Genomic DNA, 20,886 nt, shown 5'->3' with positions numbered 1-20,886 from the left:
GGGCAGAGTTCTACTATCTGTGCCCTGTTCATGGCTGAATAAACTTGCTTGGGCTGGAGTGCAGCTATTTAGGGGCTTCGACGACAACTTCAGAAATTTTAGAACAAGGCCAGTGCCGGGCAGACTTCTACAGTCTATGCCCTGAAAATGGCAAGGTCAAATCGAGATCAGGTATACATATGCAGCATCTTCAAGTCTTTGCTTAAAACCCACCTCTTCATTGCTGCGTTCGGCACCTAACTCTTACCGTTCAGTAAATCCAGACTGCCCCAATTTGACTGCCCCTATCGGACTGACCGTTCACTTGTCTTCTAGATTGTAAGCTCTTTGAGCAGGGACTGTCCCTCTATGTAAATTGTACAGCGCTGCATAACCCTAGTAGCGCTTTAGAAATGTTAAGTAGTAGTAGTATCATATACCCATAATTTTGGGGCAGGTGATCTGGAAAGATGCATCACCCTCAAAATGTTAATCTAAGTAGTATTGTTCCTATAACCAAAAAAGTAGACATTAATGTACAAATGTGTTCAGTCTAATGGCAATGGATAATGGCTTTTATAAAGCTGAATGACTGTATACACACACATAAGTACATATACTGTATACACTATAAAGTTTGGGCATACCTATATGTGCATAGCAGAGGTATAGTCAGGGTGCAGCAGGGGTGGAGTTATGAAGTGTATATATATATATATACACACACATATATATAGATACAGATACAGTGGGGGAAATAAGTATTTGATCCCTTGCTGATTTTGTAAGTTTGCCCACTGACAAAGACATGAGCAGCCCATAATTGAAGGGTAGGTTATTGGTAACAGTGAGAGATAGCACATCACAAATTAAATCCGGAAAATCACATTGTGGAAAGTATATGAATTTATTTGCATTCTGCAGAGGGAAATAAGTATTTGATCCCCCACCAACCAGTAAGAGATCTGGCCCCTACAGACCAGGTAGATGCTCCAAATCAACTCGTTACCTGCATGACAGACAGCTGTCGGCAATGGTCACCTATATGAAAGACACCTGTCCACAGACTCAGTGAATCAGTCAGACTCTAACCTCTACAAAATGGCCAAGAGCAAGGAGCTGTCTAAGGATGTCAGGGACAAGATCATACACCTGCACAAGGCTGGAATGGGCTACAAAACCATCAGTAAGACGCTGGGCGAGAAGGAGACAACTGTTGGTGCCATAGTAAGAAAATGGAAGAAGTACAAAATGACTGTCAATCGACAAAGATCTGGGGCTCCACGCAAAATCTCACCTCGTGGGGTATCCTTGATCATGAGGAAGGTTAGAAATCAGCCTACAACTACAAGGGGGGAACTTGTCAATGATCTCAAGGCAGCTGGGACCACTGTCACCACGAAAACCATTGGTAACACATTACGACATAACGGATTGCAATCCTGCTGTGCCCGCAAGGTCCCCCTGCTCCGGAAGGCACATGTGACGGCCCGTCTGAAGTTTGCCAGTGAACACCTGGATGATGCCGAGAGTGATTGGGAGAAGGTGCTGTGGTCAGATGAGACAAAAATTGAGCTCTTTGGCATGAACTCAACTCGCCGTGTTTGGAGGAAGAGAAATGCTGCCTATGACCCAAAGAACACCGTCCCCACTGTCAAGCATGGAGGTGGAAATGTTATGTTTTGGGGGTGTTTCTCTGCTAAGGGCACAGGACTACTTCACCGCATCAATGGGAGAATGGATGGGGCCATGTACCGTACAATTCTGAGTGACAACCTCCTTCCCTCCGCCAGGGCCTTAAAAATGGGTCGTGGCTGGGTCTTCCAGCACGACAATGACCCAAAACATACAGCCAAGGCAACAAAGGAGTGGCTCAGGAAGAAGCACATTAGGGTCATGGAGTGGCCTAGCCAGTCACCAGACCTTAATCCCATTGAAAACTTATGGAGGGAGCTGAAGCTGCGAGTTGCCAAGCGACAGCCCAGAACTCTTAATGATTTAGAGATGATCTGCAAAGAGGAGTGGACCAAAATTCCTCCTGACATGTGTGCAAACCTCATCATCAACTACAGAAGACGTCTGACCGCTGTGCTTGCCAACAAGGGTTTTGCCACCAAGTATTAGGTCTTGTTTGCCAGAGGGATCAAATACTTATTTCCCTCTGCAGAATGCAAATAAATTCATATACTTTCCACAATGTGATTTTCCGGATTTAATTTGTGATGTGCTATCTCTCACTGTTACCAATAACCTACCCTTCAATTATGGGCTGCTCATGTCTTTGTCAGTGGGCAAACTTACAAAATCAGCAAGGGATCAAATACTTATTTCCCCCACTGTATATCTATATATAGATATATATATATGCAGGTACATGCTTAGAGGACATGCACTGAATATACTCACACATGTTTACTATCTTCAGGACAGGTGCAAATTTGTGCATTATTGGGCTTGGTTCTGGGTGCTTATTTTATAAAGGCATATAAGGCCCTTGTTGCCTCAATAAAATAACCATCTTTTTGTAACTTTGACTCAGACTCTGTCTAATACAATTACTCCCCAAAAGTGTAGACTTAACACAATGAAAACCAGGCTACATCCATGCAGACATGCATACGTAATCACCTGTTTCCTGTTCGGCTGCTGCTAAAATTATAAGAAAGAGATTGAAGGGGAAAAAATTACAGCGTAAACAGAAGGTGAGACAGAAGCAAGATTTTTTATATGAATTTTCTGACAGTTTATCGACAAAAACTGTATGATCATGTATGATCCCTAGTCAAAGAGAAATAGCACAATGGACAAAGACTGGCACATGAAAACATTCAAACTTGCTTTTCCGTTTTTAGGAAAATCATCACAAGAAGATGCCCATTTTAACCATTTTTGAACCTATCCTATGCATACCTTATCTAGGTATGAATGCAAGAGATCCCTCTAATGGCAAATTGCTCATATCGATTGTACTGTAGGGTAGGTTTATTTACAGGAAGGATAAAGGATTCTTAAGTCCTGTTTTACTAGATTTTATATACCTATAGCGATTCATCTAGACACGGTATTATATAATTTTATTTTTAGTATAGAAAATAATTGCAAAAAGGCCTTCGTTAAAGGCAATACGTTTCTGTTTTAGTTGAGAGACGAGCTGATTTAAGCATTTCCAGTCATAAAAATTGAGGTGAATACTGTATTTCTAAGCAAAAAATAAATTCATTATATCTTTCCTAACACAGCATAACATAATTAAAGATAGTAAAATGGTCATTAAGGAGTTTTCATTTTGTTATTCCTGTGATACAATATTGGTTGCTATGGTGACAAAATGGCCTTTTTGTTTCTTGTGATTACTCACGAGGCTGGTTAACTTTTGTTTGTGGGTAAGCTTGACTAGATTAGATAATAAATATGAAAAAGTTGAGTATACAATGCACCAGCGTTAAAAACGGCGGTTTCTGGAGCTTTTTATGATATCATATGTAATAAATTTACAGAGTTACACATTTTCTCAGTGTTACCCTTCCTTCTGAAGGAAAGGTGGCTTTGAAGATAGTCATGTTTGTGTGTGTGTGTCTTCATGTGCCCCACCCAAGCCTAATATCTGTACGTTTGATGTCCAATCCACACAATCTTTTATGATCCTGATGGGGTACTTCTGAGGGAATCCATGTATGTGTGCCTGTGACATAAAATAGACTCCATTATTTCTACATGTGTAACATGGTGTCAGAATTATTGAGCAGATTGTGCTGAATCAGATACAAATATATATATATATATATATAGCAACACAAAAATATAGCTTAAAAAATATATTTGACACTGCAGCAGAAACTGGCTCTGATAGCAGGGCTAGTCAATTACAAACACTTAACAGAGACAAAAGCTGGCTGGGAGGGTCATCAAGACATCTCCGAAAACCAAAGACCCAAGAGACAGAAAGTCTGGAGAACCCATTGAAGACAAAGACTTCAGAGGAAAAGCATAAACAAGGCATCTGCTTGTTGCCTCAGATATGTATATCTGCCCCCTCCCATCAGCTATCAGCCAGGACATGTGCAGTAAGGAAAGACTTGTAATGTGATCATATGAACAGACTGAAACCTGTGCAAAAGCCCTCAAGCTATAGAAAAGCCATTTGCCAGCAGATATCCAGGAAACATGTGACCATGCTTCCTTGCAAACTACAATACCCAAGATCCCCTGCAAACTACAATATACAGGACTCAGGGAACATTATAAAAGCCTGGGAGCAGCCCAGCTAGTCAGTTTTTCTCTTCTATCCTGCATCTTCCTGGGACCTGCAGCTCACCTGCCTGCCTGCTATGAGGACCTCTTCTGCAACCATGTGCTTACCTCATGCTGTTCATACTATGTAACAAGGACTTGTAAGTAACGTAACTTTTGATCTAGACCTGCTACCTTACTTTACTTAAGTACAGATTCTCTGTAAAGATCTGTAAGACCTACCTCTCGTTTGGTTTGCAATATTATTTACATGATTTGTACCTTAAATAAACCTTTTCTGAAGCTAAATAGATGGTCTTTGTGTCCTGGGTGCATGACTTTAAATCTGGAAACACAGGACACTGCATGTCAACAGAGATAATATTTAATTCATTACAATTGTAAATCGTTCTTACCTTATAGGTAAGTGGTGGAGAAACATTAGTGAGTGCTCTAGCTATCCCCAAGTATAAATTAATTCCTTGTAACACATGGAACTTCCTGGGATTTTCTTCTACTTATATGCATTACTTTACTCCACAGAAGTCGAAGTCGTGAAATTGGTCTTGAGAGTTTCTTGACCAAGTCAGTCCCAAAAATTATGGTACCACAGTGAATATGTTTTTTTAAACATATTAATATACCTCTGGTCAAAAATCAGATTACTGTTTTTATGCATATAATACATGCATTATATATGTTATTAAAACTGTACCTAGCCCCTGCTCAATATGTGTATGCATGCAATACCAGTATACCTTTACTAAGATGTGCTAAATGCAAAATTAGAACATTTATTTTTAAGGCCATTTCTTTTTAGGTTTTATGTGCTTATAATGCCTGCAAACAACTAAAAAGAAAAGTCCTTAAAAACAAACAAGGGCCTGGCCTAGGTCTCGGCAGGCAGCAGACAGAACAGTCTGGGTCCGCTCTGGGTCTTGGCAGGCAGCAGAGTCAGGGTCCGGGTCTTGGCAGGCAGCAGAGTCAGGGTCTGGTCCAAATCTTGGCAGGCAGCAGAGAGTCAGGATCCAGTCTGAGTCTTGGTAGGTGGCAGGCAGGAGAGAGATGGAGTCTGGTCTGAGTCTTGGCAGGCAGCAGAGAGTCTAGGTCCGGTCCGAGTCTTGGCAGGAAGCAGGCAGGAGAGAGTCAGGGTCTGGTCTGGGTCTTGGCAGGCAGGAGAGAGTCAGGGTCTGGTCTGGGTCTTGGCAGGCAGAAGAGAGTCAGGGTCTGGTCTGGGTCTTGGCAGGCAGGAGAGAGTCAGGGTCTGGTCTGGGTCTTGGCAGGCAAGGCAAGCAGAGAAGTCGCAGTTCCCACAAGCGAACAGACTTCTAGCCTAAGCTCCGAGGGACTATAGAAGCCCATGGAAAAAGGTGCGCAGGCGTCTGCTCTCAGCGCTCCGCCCAGCTGTCCTCTGCTTCCTGAGCGTCCCTCTGTCGGTTACGGCCCTTTATGTGTTCTTTGCAACTACTGCCTGATGCTCCTGGGCATCGGGTCGTTGCCTGGAAAGGAATCCTGCACGGTGTAGGAAGCTGCACTCCGTTCTTGCACAGCATTGAAGGTCCCAATTTGGTGAGTGATTGACACACCAGGGAACCATTTTTGATCCGAGACCAAGCTTTTACAGAAACAGAACCATGGTAAGCTTTTTGTTCACAATGAGTTTTATGCAGTACTGTGCGAACACCTATTCCTATTTGTTCATTTAGATTTACAGTGCTGGGCAGACTTGTACGGTCTGTGCCCTGAAGAGGACAGGTACAAATCAAGGTAGGGTATACACAAAAAGTAGCACATATGAGTTTATCTTGTTGGGCAGACTGGATGGACCGTGCAGGTCTTTTTCTACCGTCATCTACTATGTTACTATTGCCATACTGGGATAGACCAAAGGTCCATCAAGCCTAGCATCCTGTTTCCAATAGTGGCCAATCCAGATCACAAATACCTGGCAAGATCCCAAAAAAGTACAAAACATTTTATACTGCTTACCCCAGAAATAGTGGATAAGCAGCACAATCATGCCCTACACAATTCGTTTTCTTTTCTTTTTTGTTGTTGTTGCTGATCAGTGTCAAACAACATTTTAAATACAGATACCTGATGCCTGCTCTTCATTCATAAATTATGTTTTCCGTACATTTTTTAAGGGGTTACTATTGTTTACCGTATTATCCAACTTGTCATTTATCCGACAATGGGTCGGTCCCATTTCATTGGATAATTGAGACTGTAGTGTACATCTATCTTGTGTAAAGAAAGATAGATTTATTCTGAAATATTCAAATGTTTTTCAGTGTATCTCAAGCCACTTCCTTCGCTCATTCTCTCCCTCTCCTCCAGGTCTTCCATGCCTTGCTAGTCCAATATGAAAGATTTCTTTGATAACTTTAGGGTAGGGGGAAAATTTGAGATGCTTACTATCTAGCATGGAACTTCCTCAAAGGGAGGCTTCTTACTAAGTACCGGGGGGGGGGGGGGGGGGGGGGGGCTGGGTGAGCTGACAGGATGAAGCCTCTGAATCCTTACTGCTCGGTCTCAGTACTAATCACACAATGATAGCAATGATCCTAAGAATTAGGCCAATAACATGGAGCTTTTCAATTTCCATTTTAATACAAAACCTCTGTGCTTTGTGAGGCATGGAACAATGCTTGAAGAGTGTCTATGATATATCACTGTTCTATTTGAGAAGATATATTTGTGATGTGACTGTGTACAACCATTTAGACACGGACAACAATGGCTGAGACCTAAGCTGCCAAATTTTGAAGACACCCATCTATGCACGTCCTAATCCAGTGGTTCCCAAACCTGTCCTAGGGGCTCCCCAGTTAGTCAGGTTTTCAGGATATCCACAACGAATGTTGATGAGAGAGATGTATACGCACTACCTACACTGCATGCAAATCTTTCTTATGAATATTCAGTGTGGCTATCCTAAAAACCTGACTGGTACAGATTTCGGAATTACTGTCCTAATCTAAACTCTAGCCCTGGCCAAAAATGTATGTTAAGTTGTGTTTTATTTTGGTAAAGAGAAAAATGAATAAACGTAATCACCCCTAAGGGACTAAGGATACAATTATACAAGGTCCTCTCCTATCCATGACTTCAATTTCTAGGCCCTCTGTTTCCAGAAAGCTGAGCTCCCTCAAGAGTTTTCTCAGTTCAGTGTGATCACAGTATTTAGCTTGCCCTTGGTAAATAATGTATTCCGATTAGTAAATTAACACCAGATCCTAGCAGATATTAAATAGAAACCAGTTAGTGAGCTGTCCCCAAATGGCACGAAGGCTAAGAACATATACTATTTAATGAGAGCTTGGTAAATCCTCATTTGATTATATTATTCCTTCCTTTACATGTGCATACTCATGTTAAAGTCTTTTTGGACACCTTTAATATGTACCTTCCTACACAGGTTGCTATTTTAGCATGCACACTAAAGCTTATTGCATCATAATATTTTTGATATTGCATTTGTGAACTACCAAGTAGGTTGCTCCTGATTTAGCATTTCACAGCCTCGTCACTAATAATTTTCTCATCTTCAGTAATCTTAGCATGATCAGAACTGCATGAAGGAACGGCTAAAAGAAGTTGCATGGGAAATTTTGAAAACAAAATTGTAGATATTAAAGCATGTTTATTTAAATCATATATATATAAAAAGGAAAACATTTTTGCTTTACTGGAAACTCAAAACAAGCAATGACAAGGGAAAAGTTAATCTTGAGGCTTTCATTCAAGTAGGGTCCCAGGAGGCATATTAAAGCAGTGAATAGGAAAAAAAAAGCTGTGCAGTTCACCAGCTGAGATTTTAATGAGACATTTCCCCTTGCCCTGGCACAAGTTTGTTCAGAAGAGGGAAAGGGTTTCTCAGAGAATATTCAGTTAATAAGCACTGTTAGCTCTTAAAGGCACTTTGGCAGTTTCTTACTGTACCAACCTTCTATTCTGGCATATTCTGTAAGTCGCATATAATTGATCAACGCAGCCTTCTCCAGGCATTTTCTAACTACTTTCTTCACGTCTTCTGCGGGTACGGGTGTGGCAATATCTTTCATTAATACCTATGTACGAAACAAGTCCACAAAATTAACTCTTCAACAAAGCCTACAAAAATAATCCTTGATGAATCAAACTACAAATCCTTGAAGACATTTCTCCTCAACATAGCCTACAAAAACAATCCTGAGGAATCATACTACTCCATACATCACCCAAACGCTCTAAAACACTTCGACACGAACTTACCCACTACCTTCTAACTAACTCCTCTTTTACTTCCAACTTTATTACCGACTGTATCTAATACTATGTAATGATCATACCAAATTAACACCCTGTAAGCCACATTGAGCCTGCAAAAAGGTGGGATAATGTGGGGTACAAATGCAATAAATAATAATAATAACTTACTGGTTTCTCTTTCACATACACACACATGCATGTTAGAGATAGCAAATAATCTTTTAAAGCATGGACGAGTGATACCAGGTAAAACAGTAACAACTTAAAACAAGAGAAAACCTATATATCAATAGAGCAGTTGGGAGCTGACTAATACTCGCAGCCGAACAAACAGCATAATTAACTGGTGGATGTTGCCAAGGGAGCCCTAAGCCTTTCTTTTGAATTAATAAATTCTAGCAATTTCTTTGGGTCAACCCCCCCCCCCCCCCCCATATAAATTAATCAAATTAAGGGACACTAGACATCTACAAGGAAATTTTAACACAAACAATCCACCTAAGAACTCTTGGTTTAAAAACCAGGAATTCTCTCCTTTTTTGTGTATCCCTTGCTAAATCGGGGAAAACCTGGATTTTAGATTCCAAAAAAAGAGCATTTACAGTGGGGGAAATAAGTATTTGATCCCTTGCTGATTTTGTAAGTTTGCCCACTGACAAAGACATGAGCAGCCCATAATTGAAGGGTAGGTTATTGGTAACAGTGAGAGATAGCACATCACAAATTAAATCCGGAAAATCACATTGTGGAAAGTATATGAATTTATTTGCATTCTGCAGAGGGAAATAAGTATTTGATCCCCCACCAACCAGTAAGAGATCTGGCCCCTATAGACCAGGTAGATGCTCCAAATCAACTCGTTACCTGCATGACAGACAGCTGTCGGCAATGGTCACCTGTATGAAAGACACCTGTCCACAGACTCAGTGAATCAGTCAGACTCTAACCTCTACAAAATGGCCAAGAGCAAGGAGCTGTCTAAGGATGTCAGGGACAAGATCATACACCTGCACAAGGCTGGAATGGGCTACAAAACCATCAGTAAGACGCTGGGTGAGAAGGAGACAACTGTTGGTGCCATAGTAAGAAAATGGAAGAAGTACAAAATGACTGTCAATCGACAAAGATCTGGGGCTCCATGCAAAATCTCACCTCGTGGGGTATCCTTGATCATGAGGAAGGTTAGAAATCAGCCTACAACTACAAGGGGGGAACTTGTCAATGATCTCAAGGCAGCTGGGACCGCTGTCACCACGAAAACCATTGGTAACACATTACGACATAACGGATTGCAATCCTGCAGTGCCCGCAAGGTCCCCCTGCTCCGGAAGGCACATGTGACGGCCCGTCTGAAGTTTGCCAGTGAACACCTGGATGATGCCGAGAGTGATTGGGAGAAGGTGCTGTGGTCAGATGAGACAAAAATTGAGCTCTTTGGCATGAACTCAACTCGCCGTGTTTGGAGGAAGAGAAATGCTGCCTATGACCCAAAGAACACCGTCCCCACTGTCAAGCATGGAGGTGGAAATGTTATGTTTTGGGGGTGTTTCTCTGCTAAGGGCACAGGACTACTTCACCGCATCAATGGGAGAATGGATGGGGCCATGTACCGTACAATTCTGAGTGACAACCTCCTTCCCTCCGCCAGGGCCTTAAAAATGGGTCGTGGCTGGGTCTTCCAGCACGACAATGACCCAAAACATACAGCCAAGGCAACAAAGGAGTGGCTCAGGAAGAAGCACATTAGGGTCATGGAGTGGCCTAGCCAGTCACCAGACCTTAATCCCATTGAAAACTTATGGAGGGAGCTGAAGCTGCGAGTTGCCAAGCGACAGCCCAGAACTCTTAATGATTTAGAGATGATCTGCAAAGAGGAGTGGACCAAAATTCCTCCTGACATGTGTGCAAACCTCATCATCAACTACAGAAGACGTCTGACCGCTGTGCTTGCCAACAAGGGTTTTGCCACCAAGTATTAGGTCTTGTTTGCCAGAGGGATTAAATACTTATTTCCCTCTGCAGAATGCAAATAAATTCATATACTTTCCACAATGTGATTTTCCGGATTTAATTTGTGATGTGCTATCTCTCACTGTTACCAATAACCTACCCTTCAATTATGGGCTGCTCATGTCTTTGTCAGTGGGCAAACTTACAAAATCAGCAAGGGATCAAATACTTATTTCCCCCACTGTATATGACGGAAGTAGGAACGGAAAACATTACTTCTGTCCGTCTCTATGGCAAAAGTCACTAAGAGAGTAGTTCGTTCTGTCACAACTTCTAAAGAACATTCCAGAAATTCAGTCAAGTTTTACCTGGTATCTGGATCTAAAATGTTTGTGGACAAAGTATAAGGGAAAATTTCCATAATATGATTATATATATATTTTTTCCTTATTACATATTTGCAGATATTGCCTATACATTATGTTTAATATGTAAATGTAAAAAAATAAAGTATTAAAAAAAGCATAGACAAGTGTACATTCATTTTCATTGCTGCATATTTATTTAAACACACACACCCATATGCTCACAGTGTTGGAGCAATTTCTCCTTCTAAACACAAATGCAAAAATTCACTGTGTGTCATCTGTCCATGTCCAGTGATTCTCCTCTGCCCTGCCGTCCCCTCCGTGTCCCGCGATTCTGGCCTCCCCTCCATGTCCAGCGATTCTTCTCTTCCCTGCCCTCCCCTCCGTATCCCAGGATTCTGGCCTCCTCTCCATGTCCAGCGATTCTCCTCTGCCCTGCCCTCCCCTCTGTGTCCCACGATTCTCCCCTCCCTTCCATGTCCCATGATTCTCCCCTCGCCTCCCCATCCCCTCCATGTCCAGTGATTCTCCTCTGCCCTGCACTACCATCCGTGTCCCGCAATTCTCTCCTCTCCTCCCATCCATAGATTCTCCTCTGCCCTGTCCTCCACTCCATGTACTGTGATTCTGTCCTCCCCTATATGTCCAGCGATTGTTCTCTGCCCTGCCCTCCCATCCGTGTCCCGAGATTCTCCCCTCCCCGCGATTTTGGCCTCCCCTCCATGTCCAGTGATTCTCCTGTGCTCTGCCCTCCCCTCCGTGTCCTGCGATTGTCCCCTCACCTCCCATCCCTTCGAAATCCAGCAATTCGCTTCTGCCCTTCCCTCCCATCCCATCCATGTGCAGCGATTGTCCTGTGCCCTGCCCTCCCATCCATGTGCAGCAGTTCTCCCCTTCCCTCCATGGCCAGTGACTCTGTCCTTCCTTCCGCCCTGCCTTTAAGCCGTCCATCTTACCTCAGGTCGGAGTGGCAGCAGGCAGGTTGGGCTTGTATCGCTTTTAGCGTTCCCTGTCAGTGTCCCACCCTCCTCTGACGTAATTTTGTCTCTACACGAGGGCGGGACAATGAGAGGGAAGGGAACGCTGGAGGATTGCTGACGTCACCAACATGTTACGAACCCAGCCAGCCAGCCAGAGAACCTTGAGGTACAAATTATTATATAGATGAGCTTTCAAGGACAAGTGTTCACTTCATCATGCATATGATAAAGCATGGCTGGGTAGCTCGAGAGGGGGTGGGGTGGACAGAGAGTGATCAAGGGGGGAGGGGGGAAGAATTTCAGTTTCAGCCGAAAATGAACTGGCATTTTCGGGCAAATCCTGAACCCAGATTTCGGGCTGGTTTTGGTGCTGAATCCGAAACTGAAATTAAGCCGGCCTCTACTCACAAGTGTTGTTCGCTAATCGATCACCTCCTGTGTGGACTAACATCTTTAAAATGATCTTCCACAGGCAGGATGTGTGAATGTGAACTCTCTCACAGACGGAGTGTTTTGCTCATCACTCTGAGAAGAATAAAGTTCACTTGAGGGAAAGGACTTGTGTTTGAAGCTGAAAAGATGTATTCTGGAGCAGCAGCAGCAAGAACCAGGATGGGCCACAAAGAGAAGTTTAAATCTTTCTAATAGTTAACTGTGTTTCAAAAGCCCATCTCATTTGGCTCTGAACTGGATGCTCTATATTGCTGCAGAAAAATTTGTGACTTTGGCAGGAGACCACCTGGCAGAGTCAGGATTTGATTTTGTTTTACATCTATTTAAAGGGCCAGCATTATGCTACAGCTGTGATCCTGGCACCTGCCAACCTAAAACTGAACATACACGGGCTCATTTTCAAAGCACTTAGCCTCCCAATGTTCCATAGAAACCTATGGAACTTAGCCTTCCAAAGTGCTTTGAAAATATGCCTCACAGCCACTAAAATGTTCATGTTTTTTCTTGAGATTTTTTGGTGGCGGTCTGGAAAGCACGAACCCAATTTCACAGTAAGAAGTGATGCACCCTACCACAATACATGCTGTGATGGTCTAAATTGCTCAACATCAAAATATACTCCAGAAAATGCATTCCAAGCAGAGTAAAGAAAAGAAGCAGCATACCCTTTCAAGTAAGGACAGTGTGGCTTTTAAAGCACCTTCAGGCCGTCCAAAAGGAAAACAGTATCTTTCAAAAAGAAAAGAAAGTAAAATTATTCATTAAGCACCCACAGTTCACAGTTTGTATCTTTGCACTGGTCCATGAAGGAAGCTTCATCCAAAGAATTAGAGAAAAAAAATGGGTCATATCACGAAACACAGCTACCAATACAAAACAAATAATATGAGAAGGTCCAACAAAATAACATCATTTCAAAAGGATCACTTTTCCCTGTTATAAATGTACATAAAATGCATGAACATAAAAAGAAGAAGAACCACCCCCAAATCAGAATGAGGCTTGTTCCTTGACTCTGCATATCAGATGCTATTACTTATTAAGTTAGACGCCTTCGGAACCACTTTTATCACACTGCTGTTTGCCAATGTGAACGACGAGATCCTCTTTTTATTAGATAGAAGGTGCTACAGCACTTTTTTTCTTCTTGGACCTACTGATTGATATTCCAGTATTATCAAACAGACTGGTTTGTGTTTTCATTCCTGAAGCAGGCGCTTTTTGCGCTGAAATGCAGGACTGCATCAAAAATCTATTTCAGTCATACTTATAAGAAAGTACATTTTTTGCTTTGTCATTATTAAAGTTTATTTCAGTTATATCTACAAGAGAATACTTTTTGTTTTGTATTTATTAAACCTTGTGCTGGAATCTCATTGATTATACCCCCAATTTTGTGTTTTTTTTTTCATAAAAGCATGAATGCCACTAGAGTCATTAAAAAAGGGGGTCAATATTCAAAATCATTTAACCAGGTAGGAGACATCTAGCTGATTAAATGCTGCTCAGCTGCATATGCAGGAATATTCAGTGACACCTACTTGGGACACTGCCACTGAATATCCCTTCTAACCACAAAAATGGAATCTGGTTATTTTGTGAATGGTCTGGTTAAGTCTCGGTATTACCTCCTTAACTGATTAAGATAACCAGGGCAAAAGAGGACCACATAAATAGCATTCCTATCTTTGGCTAGTTTACCTTAACCGGTTAAGTGCTGAATATCGCACTTATCTGGTTAAGTGTCGTCTGACTACACACAACCGCATATTTAATTCTGGCGCCTGGATATGGCCTATTATTGAATATCTGGGCATAAAGCTGGCGGCAGCAAAAAAATCACTGACCGTCTTCCAGCTGAATAGAAATACTTTAAAAACAGGAGAAAATATTTTGTCACTCAACTAATAGTTCAGCTCTGAAACTCTTTGCCGGAGGATGTGGTAACAGTGGTTATAGTAACACTGTAACATAGTAGATGACGGCAGAAAAAGACCTGCACGGTCCATCCAGTCTGCCCAACAAGATAAACTCATATGTGCTACTTTTTGTGTATACCCTACTTTGATTTGTACCTGTCCTCTTCAGGGCACAGACTGTATAAGTCTGCCCAGCACTATCCCCGCCTCCCAACCACCAGCCCCACCTCCCACCACCAGTTCTGGCACAGACCGTATAAGTCTGCCCAGCACCATACCCGCCTCCCAACCACCAGCTCTAGCACAGACCTTATAAGCCTGCCCAGCACCATCCCCGCCTCCCGCCACCGGTTCTGCCACCCAATCTCGGCTAAGCTCCTTAGGATCCATTCCTTCTGAACAGGATTCCTTTATGTTTATCCCACGCATGTTTGAATTCCATTACCGTTTTCATTTCCACCACCTCCCGTGGGAGGGCATTCCAAGCATCCACTACTCTCTCCGTGAAAAAAATACTTCCTGACATTTTTCTTGAGTCTGCCCCCCTTCAATCTCATTTCATGTCCTGTCATTCTACTGCCTTCGCATCTCCGGAAAAGGTTCGTTTGTGGATTAATACCTTTCAAATATTTGAACGTCTGTTTCATATCACCCCTGTTTCTCCTTTCCTCCAGAGTATACATGTTCAGGTCAGCAAGTCTCTCCTCATACGTCTTGTAACGCAAATCCCATACCATTCTCGTAGCTTTTCTTTGCACCGCTTCAATTCTTTTTACATTCTTAGCAAGATACGGCCTCCAAAACTGAATACAATACTCTAGGTGGGGCCTCACCAACGATTTATACAGTGGTTATAGCATGTATGGGTTTAAAAAAAGGTTTGGACAAGTTCCTGGAGGAAAGTTCATAGTCTGCTATTGAGACAGATATGGGGAAACCACTGCTTGCCCTGGGATTTGTAGCATGGAGTGTTGCTACTAATTGGATTTCTGCCATGTACTTGTGACCTGGCATAGCCACTGTTGGAAAGAGGATACTGGGCTAGATGGAGCATTGGTCTGACCAAGTATGGCTACTCTTATTTTTTTTTTTTTAATCATTTTACTTAATTACATTCACATTTATCACGTAAATGTAAGGAAAAACAGAAATTAATATAAGGAAAAAGAAAAAACATTTTCTCACAACAATATATATAATTGTCCACAATTGGGGGATCCAAGATCAGGAAAACAATCTCAAAGAAAATAAGAAAAACACCAAGTGGTTAATCTTACAAATTCATATTTTCTGAGGGAGGAAGGTTAATCGGTAATTGCAGCCGGTACAGTGGTAACTAAAGGAAGTTGCTGCAGAGGGTTCTTCATCTGTTCTTTTAACTCCACAAACTCTTGTAATTTCTTGGGTTCAACAAATAAGTAATAAGGAAATAAAACACTTACAAAGGACTCGCTCTAGGAAGGTCCCACCTAGGGCAATGATTCTTGGTTTAAAAGCCAAGAGTTCACACCTCCTAGTCTGCGATTCCCTTGATATATCAGGAAATATATTTATCTTTGAACCCAAAAAACTATCAGCCATGTATCGGAAATACAATTTCAAAACATTGTTCCTATCTAAATCAAAGGCAAAAGTCACTAGTAATATAACTCTCTATATAGGGTATTTTAGGAAGATTAATCATTCTCAAGTTATTTTTCCTTAATTGGTTCTCCAGAAGTTCCACTTTTTTACAAGAAACATGACTGTCCTTCATTACCAGATTAACTGATTTTGTAGAGAAACCATTTCCGTAATCAAAGTCTCTATTTTTATATCTTGGACTTCCACTTTGTTAGGTAAGCATTGATATAATCACATATTTATTCCTGAAAAATTTTTGACATCTGAAGAAGAGAATTATTCACACTCTGCAGCACTTCCCATAGTGCGTCCATTATGACATTTTTTGGCTTCACCAGGTCCAATTTCTCCACAGAAACCGCTCCAGATATCTTTGGGGGGGGGGGGGGGGGGGGGGGGGGGGAAGAGCTCACTCTCCAATCCCCAGTGGGTTTATTATCCGGAGTCAATGCTGCGCCGGGACCTCCTTGGATCGCGTGAGAATCCTAACCCACTTCGGGAGTTTCCACTGTCAACCTCCATAGCGAAGTGTTACTGTTTCCGGGTCTTGGAGAGGTCATGCCAACAGAGGGACTCAAAATTACTCCCTCTCCACTGAGATTCGGCAATAAAGCCTTGCTGTTCCCCGAAGCAGGGACCGATATCCCCGACGTTATGACCCCGAATCTCTCCAAAGTAGACTGAGAAGTGGTGGGAACCCCAGCCGTGTTCGAGGAGGACAACACCACGGCTTTGCCTTTTTTCTTCCCCATTCTCTGGAGAGTGCGCCTACTTCTTCAGGTATTCTGGTGTAAAACGGGAACTCAACTAACGTACGTCCTCCCTCGACGCCATCTTGGATCCTCCAGTTTGGGACACTCTTTGTCTGGTTTCTCCTCAGAGGCCTGTCTGATATGGGTAACCCTTCAGCATAGCCCTCTAAGTCACTGAAACACGGAAGCCCCTTCACCACTTACAAGGTGGTGTCCCTTCGGAGGGGTACTCTTATATTCTTATGTTTACAACATGCAATGAAAGAGCCCTAGACTGAATCTACATCTTCAAAACCCTCACAGGCCTGTTTACTGAAGCACAATAATTTATTTTATTTTAATAGGATTTATTTACCGCCTTTTTGAAGGAATTTACTCAAGGCGGTGTACAGTAAGAATAGATCAAACATGAGCAGGAGGCAATTAGAGCAGTAAAAATATTCGAACAACAATACAAAGTAAGGCATGGTATACTACTTGCAATGACAACACAATATGTACTAGACATTATAATTGGTAGTGAAGGGTAAGGCAAAGTTGTAACATATAGATGAGTAAGAGAGTAGGAAGAATTAGAAAGTAAGGTATTTGATTTGAAGAAAGTTGCACGTGAGGTCAGAGAGATGGTTAAATATTATCTCAGCTAGGGTAGGAGTGGATAAACATGTCCTGCTGCAGTATGTGCAGCCCGAGTCTATCCTTGAATGTGTGAGTGAGACTAACAAGTTAGCTACTTCTTCCATTAAAGGCTTGGTTGAAGAGCCAAGCTTTCACCTGCTTCCTGAAGTAGAGGTAGTCTTGTGTTAAGAGGAGCCTTTCAGGCAATGCATTCCAGAGTGTGGGGGCTATTCCGGAGAAGGCTCGCTTGCGGGTATTACATCATGTAATGTCTTTTGGAGAGGGTGTAGTTAGTGAAAGTCCTTGGGAGGACCTTAGTGTCCTCGGCGGTGTGTGGAGGATCATCCTATTCTTCAGATACTCGGGGCCATTTCCTTTCAGGGCCTTGAAGATCAGACATAGAGTTTTAAATTTAGCCCTGTATTGTACTGGTAGCCAATGAAGTTTTTGCAAAAATGGTGTGATGTGGTCACATGGCTTGCTGCTGCATTCTGAATCAACTGGAGCTGGTGTAGGCCCTTTGTAGTCAGACCATTGTATAGTGCATTGCAGTAATCCAGTCTTGATGTTACCATGGCATGCACAACTGGGATAAGATTTACCTTCTCAATGTAAGGAGAGAGGCAGTAAGTAGTTAGCACATGAATTAGCATGTTAACTGTTAGCATGAATGCATAACTATGCGTGCTAATTCACATGCTATAGGCAGATTATGAGTGAAGAATGAGCATGGACTGCTCAGTATAGTTAGCGCATGGTACTTTACCACACACTGTGACTTATACAGTTAGCACGGATCCATTTACTGCCTCCAAAAGAGAAAGCGGTTAAGTGCATCCATACAAAAAATTGGCACATGGGCCGAAGACATATCACGAACATGCACTCAGAGCAGGATAGGATTGGGGCTGGGAAAGGGAAAGTGAGAGGACGTCACATATGACCCAGCAGCACTTACAAGGGCACATCCCACCTCATGTGCCCAAACACATGTCCCCACATGCAGTCAATGCATATATGTGTGGTGTAGTAAGATAACACATGTGGCCCCTGTGTTATGGGGGGGGGGGGGCAAGGACCCAATAACTTCCAGGACAAACATGCAATGAGCAGCAAAATCTTGTTGGTGGAACAGCCATTAGGAGGATAGGGGAAGGAACACCACATATGTTCACAGAGACAACAAATGCGAGAAGGGTCACAGCACATGTTCTATATAGAACATAGTTGCAACCTCCACCGTCTCAGACCAGGAAACTCTGTGCCTCCCTCATCACGTAAATGGTGTACACAGAGTTCTCATAAGAGAACACCACACTGGGGGAGATAGACTTGAAGGTGCCTGTGGGAGGAATGTAGTAGGATAGGTTGCCATATCAATGCACCATGGCCAGGTTAACAAGAGCCATCCATGTGCCACATATGCACCAATGAACCCCCAGAAGACTGCACTAGGAGACAGAGCCACACACATGCTATGGTGGGAAACACTCCCTGTTAATCTCTGACTCAGCCTCTCTCTACTTTTCCACACAGATTGAGAACTTGAAGGTGGCCAGGTACTGGCACCATAGGAAATCAGAGTGCCTCTTGGAGGGGGGGGGGAGGGTCAGTATCTGGATGGTTGGGGAGGCTGGTCAGTGCCAAGCACACACATATGCCGCCACAATGAGGGAATCCACACTTGACTGATGCCACCACAGCTGACCAAGCAATAGCACTTAACAGATACATTGACCAGTGAGCTGCACAGTGAGAGCCCATATCCAATGTACAGCAGTGGAAAGCACATATGCATAGCTGGCAGAACACGTCAAGCAATGCTGATACCTAATCCCAGGTCTCCCTCTAGGTTTTCCTTAGCATAGTTCCCCCCATCACTACCTCTTGTAATTTTAATTCTCTTGTGATTTAACAACTTTGAATAACTTTGTGTAATCAGGAAATTTAATTACCTCTCTAGTTACTGCCATCTCTAGATCATGTATAAATATGTTAAAAAGAAAAAGGTCCCAGCACAGACCCCTGAGGAACCCCATTATCTACCCTTTTCCATTGAGAATACTGACCATTTAACCCTACTCTTTGTTTTCTATCTTTTAACCAGCTTTTAATCCACAATAGTACACCACCCCTTATCCCATGGATTTGCCAACGCTGTACTTTGCGAGGCATTCATCTCACGCTACACCTACGGCCTCGAGATCCACTGGGAAAGGAATGAAATCAGAAACAGCAAATATCAAAGAAAAAAGTGTAAGTGCACACTAAAATGTAATTTACGTTAAAAAAACCCATTCATTTCAGAGGGCTTACTTGGGGTTGTGGAACCTAGCAACTTAAAAGATGGAGGATGTTCACAATAAGGTGAAAAAAAGTAATGTGGTCATGATGGGTAAAAGTAGATCCAGCCTATGAAGATACCTTTGGATATCATCACCAGCATGTAAAATTTAGTCTTATGTAGTCCATGACTCGGTAAGACTTTTTAAATCACTCATACTTCATTTTCTCTTCAGACCAAATAAGCTGCAGTACAGATCTCAGCTTTTTACTGAGATCCAGGTGCTAAGTCTAAGTTGTTGGCCCCTCTTGGACTTTTTGGCCAAGACTGAGAACTTCTATAACAGAGGCTCTTAACCTTTTTTTGGTTCCCACACCCTTTTAGCTGATTAATGAAACCCTTGCACCCACTTCCTAAACCATATGTCCACTAGAAGCTACTGTTAGCCTATAACAGTGCAAACGCTACTAAAATTACCATAGTACACAATTATACTACCAATAACTGTCGATGTGGAGCGTCTGTTTACGCTTTCCAAAAACACTAGGACAAGGGGTCATGCGATGAAGCTGCAGTGTAGTAAATTTAAAACGAATCGGAAGAAAGTTTTCTTCACTCAACACGTAGTTAAACTCTGGAATTCACTGCCAGAAAAGGTGGTTAAGGCGGTTAACTTAGCGGACTTCAAAAAAGGGTTGAACGGCTTCCTGGAGAAAAAAGCCATAGAATGTTATTGAATGGACAAGGGAATACAGTATTACTAGGATGGGCGTGACAAATTGCTTGTTCTTTTGGCCGCTGTCGGTGACAGGGTGCTGGGCTCGATGGACCCTTGGTCTGTCCCAGCATGGCGAAGCTTAAGTACTTAAATAAATTACTTCACTCTGTCTAGAAAGTTTAAAAAATTGCCTCAGATTTCAAGACCCTTCTCCCCACGGTTTGACTTTTTTTCTGCACCCATTTGGGGGGGGGAGTGCACCTATGCTTAAGAACCTCTGCTCTATAACATGGTAGGGGGAGGGCAAAGAGGTGTCAACACCCTGTCACCCAATCCCAGTGACGACGGGAAGAGGTTACCCCCACCGTGAAAACAGGAGATTCAAACCTTCTTCCAAAAACAAATTAAAACCAAAACGTAAAACCTGGTCTCTAAAGGGTTGCTAGATATCACGTTGTCTCTGTGTCCTTGAAATAAAATGAGGCAACGAGTTAACATTCTTGCAACTAATAAAAATGAAATCTTTGGGAAGTAACCACAAAAGCAAATATGGGATCTTGAGTATGATGGTTATACAACACTACTCTTCTTTTCATAATACAAGGCCACTTCATTTGGCAGATTTAAAACATTACACGCAGAGCTTGGTTTTCTACCGTTGTCTTCGCTCTCCGAGCCTTCCTTAAAAGAAAAAAAAAAAAAAGATGATTGTCTCCCCTAAGAAAGACCATCTTTTACAAGGTTAAAATAAAATGTAA

At 42.5% G+C, this 20,886-nt stretch overlaps 1 protein-coding gene across 5 annotated transcripts in view; it reads right to left on the bottom strand.

The window, feature by feature from the left end:
- CADPS2 (calcium dependent secretion activator 2) overlaps positions 1 to 20,886 on the bottom strand; it is a 596,794-nt gene that overhangs the window by 189,186 nt on the left and 386,722 nt on the right. For all 5 annotated transcript variants that reach the window (XM_030215887.1, XM_030215888.1, XM_030215889.1 and 2 more), the window contains exons 15-16: positions 12,880 to 12,943; positions 8,159 to 8,282 (exon numbers count right to left, since the gene is read on the bottom strand). In XM_030215887.1, coding sequence (XP_030071747.1) covers positions 8,159 to 8,282; positions 12,880 to 12,943 — 188 coding nt within the window. The remainder of the gene's footprint in view (positions 1 to 8,158; positions 8,283 to 12,879; positions 12,944 to 20,886) is intronic.

This window comes from Microcaecilia unicolor, chromosome 10 (genome assembly GCF_901765095.1).
Source record: "Microcaecilia unicolor chromosome 10, aMicUni1.1, whole genome shotgun sequence".
Taxonomy (NCBI): Eukaryota; Metazoa; Chordata; class Amphibia; order Gymnophiona; family Siphonopidae; genus Microcaecilia; species Microcaecilia unicolor.
The sequence above is the reverse complement of the archived record's forward strand: the minus strand, read 5'-3'. Positions and strand labels throughout refer to the sequence as shown.